Source organism: Podarcis raffonei, chromosome 13 (genome assembly GCF_027172205.1).
Source record: "Podarcis raffonei isolate rPodRaf1 chromosome 13, rPodRaf1.pri, whole genome shotgun sequence".
Taxonomy (NCBI): Eukaryota; Metazoa; Chordata; class Lepidosauria; order Squamata; family Lacertidae; genus Podarcis; species Podarcis raffonei.
This window is the reverse complement of record NC_070614.1, coordinates 47226522-47237977: the sequence shown is the minus strand read 5'-3', so window position 1 is coordinate 47237977 and position 11456 is coordinate 47226522. Positions and strand designations below refer to the sequence as shown.

Below are 11456 nucleotides of genomic sequence, written 5' to 3'. Positions count from 1 at the left end.
TCATAGGCAAAGGAAAGAGACAAAGTTGAGCCAATTCCACCAACCCCTCTCCCTTTTGCTAGGGGAAGGGTTGACTGACAAAAAGTCATAAGCACACAAGGGTTGTGGTTCAGGATGTAGCAGGAGCGCGGAGGTTGTCTGGGTGAATTAAGAAGGAGTCCCCCTCACAAGCATTTGTATTTGGACAGTGGTGGGGAAACTCATCCAAATGGTTTGGGAGTCCAATGCCTTTCATCCTTGGGGTAGCCTTTGTGAAGTTGGAGAGAGATAATGATGATGATGATGAATATTAATATTAATTTATTTTAGTTATATTTTACTCTTCATCATAATATCTTAGAACATTTCACAAAATTAAAATACAATGTAAAAGCACAAATAAGTAGTTAAAACGTTAAGAACGTCAGCAGTCATGACTTGTCACAGCGGCTGTGGGGAAGACTTTGGCCTGACTGTGGTGGTGGCTGAGGAAGTGGGACATTTAAACAGAAGCTAGGGCAGTTTCTGTAGATCTGTGATGTTCTGCTTAAAGTAGGACGGTTGGTGGGAGCGACGGATGGATAAGTAAATCTTTTGATGTGTCACCACTAAGAGACTGTAAGTTTGGAACGAAGGGGGGGTGGAGGAAAAACCCTTTTTTCCCTTTATATGATGTGATAAAATAACCCTCCACCCCAGAAAGAAACAAGATCGTCGCGTTTTTTAAGAATCATAAGCAGGATTTTAAGAACTGTGTGGGGATGGATTACAACAGGAGAGAAGATTTGAACGGTGAGAAAGTGGAAAATTTTTATGACGCAATTAAAAAATGGCGTCTCGCCAAGACAGGCTTGCAGGAGAAAGAAGGACAGGGGAGGAGAATCAGGAATGTTGGAAAGAGAAGGAGTGTCGGAATTGAAAGTTTGACCTGACAGAGCCCTCTGACCTATTTGATTTATTTGGCTAGCCTGGAAAAATAAAGGACAGACCGAAGATTAATCTTGTTTATGGAAGCGTTAAACAGAGGCTGTCCTGGACTGATTTAGCTTTTGAAGAGTACAAAACCCACACAGAGACGCCAGCTTTGAGTCTGCTTGTGAGAATCATCAGAGATCGCAAAGAAAGGAATATATGACTACAACAAGATGAGAAAGAAAGTAATAAAGGACTATCCGGATTGAACTGGATAGAACTGATTAATTAATGCAGTAAAATGAGTGATGTCTGGATTTATCCGGAATTTTGGACTCGTGCGGAGCTTGATATATGGGTACCCTCAAAAATTTAAAATTTGGCTGTATAATTCAAAACCAATGTGGTTTGAATAATGTGATGTGATTGGCCTGTTAATAAAAATTATTTTTTTTTAAAAAAACAACAAAGTAGGACGGTTGGAAGGTCTGTTTAACAACCGTCGGTTGGACGGTTGTTAAATCCTGACCTAAAATATGTCTTTGGGCCTCATAGACTTAAATAAGAAACGGATTGGGGAGGGCTGACACGCCAAAGGGGACAAACAAAAAATCTTTTGAACTACATGTTTCTTCAGTCTCTTGCAGCTGAACCATCTCAGAAAGCATCTGTGGGCAAAGGAGGGTTTTTGTTTGGCTTCAGATTCACTTTCTCTCACTGTGTCTCTTGCACAGTAATAAACAGCCGTGTCTTCAGGTTTCAGATTGTTCATTTGCAGATAGAGGAGGCTGTTAGAATTGTCCCTGGAGGCGGTGAATCTTCCCTTCACTTTATCCAAGTAGTAAATGTAATTAGATTGTGGATATATGTAGGCCACCCATTCCAGGCCTTTCCCAGGAGCCTGTCTCACCCAGTTCATGTAAGCATTCCCAAAGTTGAATCCGGAGGCTTGGCAGGAGAGGCGGAGGGACTCCCCAGGCCTTTTCGCATCTCCCCCAGACTCAACCAGCTGGACCTCCGATTGGACACCTAGAAAGAAAAGCATGTTGAGAGACCAGATCCATGTCATTAACACCCAGAATGTACCAGCTTTCTTCAACTGGAAGAATGAATTTACCTTCCAAAGCTGCTGAAAAGAAAACAAGTTGAAGGAAAACTATCATTTTCCTTGTCTGATTCTTTGAGAGAGTTAAGCAAGAAGTGGTCACACATATGCAAGGGAAGGGAGGTTCTCTGACTGCTTTAAAAAAGATGCTCTCTCTAAAGATTTACATATCCATCACTATAAAAGCACCAACAGAGACTCTGGACAGTGAGGGACTAGAGTCATGTCATAGCTCCTTGTTATTGCTCTTCTCAAAGCATGGGGAATCCTCCCTTTATAAGATGTAAATGAGAAATACAAAAGCTTTGTTTACATTGGGGGGAGGGTGTTATATGGGTGCATATGGACGTTCAGAAACATTTCCTGTTTGCATGTCAAGGCATCCTCCCTACTCTTTGATCCTCCCCAATACCAAGAATATGTCATACAACAGCCAATACTTGGGTGGAATCAGGCCACAACCTTATTGACAACAAAAGTTTGGCATAGGTATTTTGTATACCCCACCCCTTCCTGCTAAAAGAACTTTTATTTTGGGGACAACAAGTAATGACCTACATCAAGGGGTATCTCCCCCACTGGGTTGCACCTGGGGAGTACTATGGCCCCTCACCCCTGCCTGGGCATCCGCACAGAAGCATCTCCCCATGATCCCTTTAACAGGATACCCTGTTTCAAAGGCAGGGGCTACAACCGCCCCTCAGAACAAGACTATACCTACCCAATGCCTAAACTGTCAAAGTTGTGACAATTACAATGAGGATGGTGAAAAGCAGAGGGCTGAGTGGGAAAATTTCAACCTGGCCCCAAATTCGGTGATAGGCTATGACATAGCAAAGTGGAGCAGAACAACATGCAATAGCAATATGTAAAGTGGGTGGGTGGGAATCCAATGAAAAGTGGCTGCAGAACAAGCCATGGGCCCATATTATATACTGGAGGAACGAGCTTTAACTTGGTTGGACATGCTTGCTCCCGATTCACTGATTCGGCAAGTGGGCAGGGCAAATTACCCATATATACTCGAGTATAAGCCGACCCAAATATAAGCTGAGGAACCTAATTTTACCACACAAAAACTGGGAAAACTTATTGACTTGAGTATAAGCTGTTTCACCACACCACAAACCTCTTCCTCCCAGCTCCTCCCATTCCCCTGCTTACCTAGGGTGCTTGTGCCTGCCCACAATGAGGTACACTGCAAAAGGTGAGCACACTTCTCACAGTATGCTCACTCCCCAATAGAAATTTCAAAGAAGCTCTTTAGTGTAACCAATAGAATTGTGGTGTTTGTGTGAGGTGCCCATTGCAGAATGTTTGATGGTCCTGGGTATAAATTAAAGAGTCATAGAACTGATCCGGACACTGAGATCATCATTTGAGGCCCTTTTTTCATGTTCGTCCTCCACATCGTGTCTGGAGGGTGAGAAAATGAGAAGGAGCATTTTCTGCAATGGCTCCCTGTTTGTGGAATGCTCTCCCCAGTGAGAATCGCCTGGAACCATCATTATACATCCGCAGGCACCAGGCAAAATCTTTCCTCTATAACCAGGCCTTTGCCCTTTAACTATCCATGGTCTCTTAGAAGTGGGTGAGGTGTTTTTAATGTATTTCTCTTTCCTCTTGGTTTTAACATATCTATAAAGGGTTTTTTGTCTCTTTGGTTGTAAGTCTCATTGGATTGCCCTGGGCAAGATAAAGGAACTGACAAATTCATAATAATAACACTAATAAATTATTATAATTTGCCCAGTGAGAGCCCCAGCTGTACAGCAGAATGACTAGCTGGCTGTCTCCGTGTGAATAGGGACCAGGGGAAATGAGGTGGCAGACTATCGGTGAAAATTATCTTAACAGGTTTCGTTGTTCTCTTGCAGCTGATATAATGTCCCTGTTTTGATGTGGAATGTTGGAGGAAATGCAACTCCTTTGTCTTGATTAAAGGAGTTTCTGTCTGGCTTCAGATTCACTTCCTCACACTGTGCCTCTTGCACAGAAATAAACTGCTGTGTCTTCAGGTTTAAGGCTGTTCATTTGCAGATAGAGGAGGCTGTTGGAATTATCCCTGGAGATGGTGAATCTTCCCTTCACTTTATCCAAGTAGGAAATTGTGCCTGAATTGAAGTTTATGTAGGCCACCCATTCCAGGCCCTTCCCTGGAACCTGTCTCACCCAATTCATGTCATAGCCCCCAAAGTTAAAAATAAGCTGAAGCAAAGCTATCATTTTTCCTTCCTGGTGCTTTGAGAGATTTGACCAAAATGTGGTCCTTGGCATGCAGGGATAGGGAGAGTGTTTGGCTGCTTTAAAGAGGAAGCTCTCTATGAAATTTACATAAACATGAGGATAAAAGCACCAACAGAGACATTTGGCAATGTCTGACTGGAAGCATATGATGACCTTGCAAAAATCTGCTTCTTTGCCATTGTACAATTTGCACAGCTCTTAACCTTGATGGGCTTATGTATCCCCCTCATGCACACAGGCTCCATGATTTCAAAGATGGAAACCATCAGATATATAAGTAATGGGGGGGGGGGTTTGAAGTATGTGCCTAAAGGTACATTTCATTGAAAATTACTTTGAAATTGGTCAAAGAAGTTGATCAAGGGGAAACATTAAATGTAGATCAATCCAATCTCTATTGTTGTTCTTTAATATCTTGCCCAAACCAGAGAATACATCTAGTTTGCACTGGTGAATGTTGTGAAACAGTTAAAAAATATTAGTTTTAGGGATGCGGGTGATACTTTGGCCTAAACCACTGAGCCTTGGGCTTGCCGATCGAAAGGTCAGTGGTTTGAATCCCTGCTACGGGGTGTGCTCCCATTCCTCAGTCCCAGCTCCTGCCAAACTAGCAGTTCGAAAGCACGCCAAAAAGTGCAAGTAGATAGCGCTCCGGCAGGAAGGTAAATGGCATTTTCGTGCATTGCCCTAGTTATAGATTGAAGAGGCAGGCAGTTTGGATGTTTTTCAACATTATCTGTGGAATGTAGAATTGCTCTGTCAAAACTTTCACAGTGCATTTGTTTATAGAAGCAGGACTTCTACTTTTTGAACAGAGCCCAATAGGCTTTGTCTCACTGTGTCATCTCGGGCACAGAAATACACAGCGGAGTCTGCAGCTGTCAGGGAGTTCAGCTGGAGAGAGAACTCATTCTTTGAGGCATCTGAAGAAATGCTTGCTCGGCTCTTCATGGAAGGGGCATATGCTTTTCCTCCACTATAGGGGTATATCGTTGCAATCCATTCCAGACCTTTCCCAGGAGCTTGATGGATCCAACTCCACTCATAGTACTCAGTAGAGATGGAGAAACCTGTGACTTTACAAAGCAGGTTGAGATTCTCTCCTGGTCTCGCTATTCCTGGTCCAGATGATACAAGCTGAATGTCTGAGGAGACCCCTTGGAAAGAGAAAAGATGACAATGAATGGCTGTTCGTTATCTAATCGTCACATGAACTAAATAAACATTGCAGAACTTCCCTTACCTTTAGAAAACACCACCAAAGAAAACAAGAGCAACAAGAGCTCCATAATGTTGATGAATGAATGTGCTAGAGATATAGGAAAGAGGGGACTCTGGGCTGGGAAGCAAGTGAAGATTTTATATTCAGGGCTTTCCATCCGAAACCACTCCCAACTTCCTGGTGGTATTTACATGAGACCTCCCCAGTGAGGCACATGAGGCAGATAAAAGCGGTTTGGGGGATCAGGGTTTGCTGCTGGCTTCCTCTTTGTCCCCTGCACACACAAACACTCACAGGGAAATGCACACAGAGTGGAGTTCTAATGGAGGGGGGATAGATGGAATGTAAAATCCAATTAAAGACAGTGTTGGGGGAAGGTTTGGAAGACATTAATGTACTGGGGATGGATTTTTCTTTCTTTTATACAGTGGTAACTCGAGTTACATACGCTTCAGGCTACATACGCTTCATGAAATCACATCAAGTCCTTTAAAAAATATTTTTAAAAATGCTTGCTCTGCAAGGAGGGAGATATTGGAAAGTTTCATTTGCATAAATATTTAGAATATTCCTATACATTTGAAAGGAGGCATTTTGCCTTCATAGGCAAAGGAAGGAGACAAAGTTGAACCAATTCCACCCACCCCTCTCCTTTTTGCTTGGGGAAGGGTTGACTGACAAAAAGTCTTAAGCACACAAGGGTTGTGGTTCAGGATGTAGCAGGAGCGCGGAGGTTGTCTGGGTGAATTAAGAAGGAGTCCTCCTCAAGAGCATTTGACTTTGGACTGGGGTGGGGAAACTCATCCAAATGTTTTGGGAGTCTAATGCCTTTCATCCTTGGGGTAGCCATTGTCAAGTTGGAGAGAGATGATGATGATTAATATTAATATTAATTTATTATAGTTATATATCACTCTTCATCATAAAATCTTGGGACATTTTACAAAATTAAAATACAATGTAAAAGCACAAATAAGTAGTTAAAACGTTGAGAATATCAGCAGTCATGACTTGTCACAGCGGCTGTGGGGGACACTTTGGCCTGACTGTGGTGGTGGCTGAGGAAGTGGAACATTTAAACAGAAACCAGGGCAGTTTCTGTAGATCTGGGATGTTCTGCTCAAAGTAGAACAGTTGGAAGGTCTGCTGTACTACAAATACTTTGTTTACACATGCCCTCAATCTATAGGCTATCTATATTTGTAGAAAAGAAGATTGTGCCATGGATTCCTTCCCCACAAACTTTTGCCCATGAGCTGAGAGGACAGAGATAATTGCTTGAAAGTTTCTCAGGGACTCACAGTCTCAGGGGGGTTATAGAAAGTTGGTTGACCAGGAAACATCTGAGAAAGTAATTGATTCACAGATGAAATCACCAACCGCACTTCTAGCAGCATTTTATTTCAGTCCTGGCAGATGGGGCGTGTTCTCATCTTTGCACCATGACTGCCCCCTTGTGGGAAACAAGAGATGGAAGAGGTCTGCTTTTTTATCATCTATCTATCTATCATCTATCTATCTATCATCTATCATCTATCTATCATCTATCTATCTATCTATCTATCTATCTATCATCTATCTATCATCAATCTATCTGTATCATCTATCTATTATCTATCTATCTATCTATCTATCTATCTATCTATCTATCTATCTAATATATTTACAATATTTGTGTGTTTTGATAGGCGGCTCTCTGCATAAAGAAAATCCCTTGTTACACATGCATATCTGAATTGTCATATATGTTTGCTTTGCAGGAAACCTTAAGGAGAAGCAGAGACTTGTGTGTGAAGAGAAGGTGTCCCGACTCCATCCTTTCTCCCAATGAAGAAATTTCCACACCCAGAGGCCATGAAAAATGCTTTACGACAACTAAATAAAGTATATGCACTACATAAAGAGAACGTCATATGACCTCACCCTAGGCAAGAGCACACACGTGAGCCCTAAAAATACCTAACTTCCAAAAAAACATGAACAGAGAGCATCATGTGTGTTATATAATTCATGTAAAAGAGGGATAGAAGCAGGAATTAAACCACAATATGCTGCTTGAACCCATGTTAAATCCTGACTGTCTTTGGGCCACTTAGACTTAAATAAGAAATGGATTTGGGAGGGTTGACACACTAAAAGGGAAAAACAAAAAATCTTTTGAACTACATGTTTCTTCAGTCTCTTGCAGCTGAACCATCTCAGAGAGCATCTGTGGGCAAAGGAGGGTTTTTGTTTGGCTTCAGATTCACTTCCTCTCACTGTGTCTCTTGCACAGTAATAAATAGCCGTGTCCTCAGGTTTCAGATTGTTCATTTGCAGATAGAGGAGGCTGTTGGAATTGTCCCTGGAGGCAGTGAATCTTCCCTTCACTTTATCCGAGTAGTAAATGTAATTAGATTGAGGATATATGTAGGCCACCCATTCCAGGCCTTTTCCAGGAGCCTGTCTCACCCAGTGCATGTAAGCAACCCAAAAGTTGAATCCAGAGGCTCGGCAGGAGAGGCGGAGGGACTCCCCAGGCCTTTTCGCATCTCCCCCAGACTCAACCAGCTGGACCTCCAATTGGACACCTAGAAAGAAAGGCATATTGAGAGACCAGATCCATGTCATTAACACCCAGAATGTACCAGCTTTCTTCGACTGGAAGAATGAATTTACCTCCCCAAGCTGCTGAAAAGAAAACCAGTTGAAGGAAAACTATCATTTTCCTGGTCTGGTTCTTTAAGAGAGTTAAGCAAGAAGTGGTCCCATGTATGCATGGGAAGGGAGGTTCGCTGACTGCTTTAAAGTGGAAGCTCTGTCTGAAGATTTACATACCCATCAGTATAAAAGCACCAACAGAGACTGTGGGCAGTGAGGGACTAGAGTCATGTCTGCACTTCGTCAAAACTCTTTTGCTGGGTTTGATGGGGAAGGAGATTAAGAAATCAGACCAAAGACTATTCATGTACACCACAGCAGTGGCAAGGAATATGCTGGCCCAATATTGGAAATTACAAGAAATTCCTAACATTGCGGAGTGGCAGACGAAAATGATGAATTACGCCAAGTTAGCCAAGCTGACTGGCAGGATTCGGGATCGGGATGATCAGAGATTCCAGGATAGTTGAAGTAAAATTGTTGTGCACTTTAAGGATAACTAAAAATTTAAAGACACTGGCAGGACTGAAGTAACTCCTACAATGTATAAGATAGATATAAGGTCAAAAAACTAAAATACGTGGCTGACTTCCGGGTTGGCGCCATTGTTTAATGGCGGATTCCCTCCGAGCTCCGGAGGGAATCGGCTCCGTAGCGTCTGGGTCTGTCCGCTGCGGCGAAGCGGAGACCCTTAAAATCACAGGCGCGGATGCCTGTGAACACAGAGACTCGGCGGGCACCATTTGCGCCCCCCCAATCCGCGACGGAGCCTTTTTAAAGGCTTCGGAACGGAGGCAGGGTGAGGCGTGGTGCTGAGAGTACTCCCTCGCCTACGGAGTGAAGCCGCAAGCCATTGACAGAGAGCGCCAACTTCTTCCAAGACCGATTGGACTCCAAAACATAAACCCGTGAGTAATACGGAGATTGGAACTTTAAAATTTTTTAATTCTGGATTCGGAATGAGCGGGAAGGGGCTAAAAAGGAAGTCCACCCCCCCCCTCTTTGTAAACAACTTAAAGCAAAGGACTGGGCAGCTAAGGTCGAGAGAATCTGTTTCTTGTTTAAAGATCCTGACTTCACGGTTTTGACACTATAAGAAGATTTACTGGAGGATAAAAAGAATTTTGGGAGCTGAAATTTCACCCCCCCCGAGACCCGGGAACGTCCTATGAGAAAGCCTGTTGCATTGAAGATTTTGACAGCTGTCAAGGGAGCTGTTAGTCAGCTAGTTGTCAGCTGGAAAAAGAGAACATTGTTTCCACCGTTTTTGCTGGTTTACTTGGTATAACTTGTTGAAAATAAGGAGGGCTGATACAAAATAACTGGACTTTTGGTTTTGAGTTGAAAGGAACATTAAGGATCTAAAATCCCCCTAGAGGGGTAATAGGGACATTACATCACAAAAATGGTTGGAGCATGTAAATTCCAAGCAGAATTGGACAGAGCACTCGTTCTCTTGGGAAACTTGCAAGATGAATACAATGCTTTGTCTACAAAGGTATCACTACTATACTGGACAGTAAACAACAGTTTAGAGCCTGATAAGGGCTTGAAACAGGAAGCCTGTTCAACTGAACAAATAAATGAAACTGAAAGTGTAGATATGATGGAGCAATATGCTGTTTTTGAAGAAAATGAAGGAGGAGCAGGAGATTTGCAGGAGTTAAAGGAGAGTTACAATATGAGGCCTGACATGATGATAAAAAAGGACAATAAAAACTGGATGTGGAAAGCCTGGTCTGAATGGGAGTTTGGAAAATGGAGAGATCCCCTTTGGAGGGGATCTGAAGACCTGAGGATTACAAATTTGTTGAAGGTGAAAGCTGGAGCTTTGGGGACATTTGGATTTGAAAAAAATTTGAAACAAGAGTAGGAGCACCCCATAGGCTTTGCTTTTAAGTATGGAGGACTGGCTGGAAGCAACATGGATTCTGTTGGGCCGGAGCCCCTCCGAGACTTGGGGCTTAACATCAAGGACTATCAAAGAGACCGGCAGAAAGGAACTGAGAGAGATACAAGGGCCTCGGACGTGAGATCTCCAGGCTAAATTAATAACATAAAGACTGATGGATATTGGTTGGGGACTGGAACCGGGAAAAGGGTGGGTGGAGGCTGGGAATCCAAAGGGTACATAAGGATAATTTGCTTTTTATATTTTGTTAATGGTAAGGAAATTGGGTAAATCGTGGAAGGGAAATTTTGGTCGACTTTAGGAAAAAGGTTTAAGAATAATTAATGGGGTATAAGTATTGATGTGTGATATTAATAGGGTAAAACTGGTTTTTTTTTTCTCTCTTTTTAAATTAATTGAAAATAAGGCTGTTAAAAATAAATTGAGGAAATGGAAAAAAGAAGTAAAGCAAAACAATAGTATGTTAGAATAAATGTTTAAGTTAAGGTAAAGAAATAAGTTAAGGACTTGCTGAACTGACAATTTAAATTGGAATACAAGAAGGGGAGGTGTGAGGAGGTCTGAGAAATAAGGTTAAGAATAATAAGTATCAGAAACTTTATGTGTTTTCTCTATTTTTTGTTTAGTTTTGAATACTATGTATTTTTGTTTTGTTTTTTCTTTTGGTTCGTTTATTTCTTGTTGTGTGTTTTTTGAAAATGTTAATAAATATTTAAAAAAAAAAAAACTAAAATACGTGACTGGAGAAAACAAGGGATACCTGCTGAAGGTAAGGAGGGAAGTCACAAGCTTGGCAGAGCTAAAAGTGTATATGTGGGCTAAAGAAATGTAAAATGAATGTGAAAAGAAAATAATAATAAAATATTGATGAAGAAATGAAATGTCCGTGGAATGCGCTCTACTAAAGGCTTTAAATAAAAATATACATGAATAGCATATGTATAAGAATCCTGTCTTAATGTAGAATAGTAGAGCACATGACATAACATTCTCATAGCTTCTTGTTCTTCTCACAGCATGGGGAATCCTGTATCTGTAAGATGTGAATGAGAAATACAAAAGCTTTGTTTATATTGTGGGGGGGGTGTTATTTGGGTGCATATGCACATTCAGAAACATTCCCTGTTTGCATGTCAAGGCATCCTCCCTACACTTTGGTCCTCCCCTATACCAGAATTAAGATACACAACAACGAATACTTGGGTGAAATCAGGCCACAACTTTATTGACAACAAAAGTTTGGCATAGTATTTTGTATACCCCACCCTTTCCTGCAAAAAGAACTTGTATTTTGGGGACAACAAGAAATGAGGGCGTCCCTGACCTACATCAAGGGGTATCTCCCCCACTGGATTGCCCCTGGGGAGTGTTGTGGCCCCTCACCCCTGCCTGGGCATCCGGACAGAAGCATCTCCCCATGATCCCTTTAACAGGATACT

General features: G+C 42.0%; 1 gene segment (V, D, J or C); it reads right to left on the bottom strand.

The window, feature by feature from the left end:
- Window positions 1-5026: 5026 nt before the first annotated feature.
- On the bottom strand, window positions 5027-5718 carry LOC128399150 (immunoglobulin heavy variable 4-38-2-like). The segment is given in 2 exon segments: window positions 5027-5400; window positions 5487-5718. Coding segments are annotated over 2 exon segments (510 nt in total).
- Between the last annotated feature and the right edge of the window lie 5738 nt (window positions 5719-11456).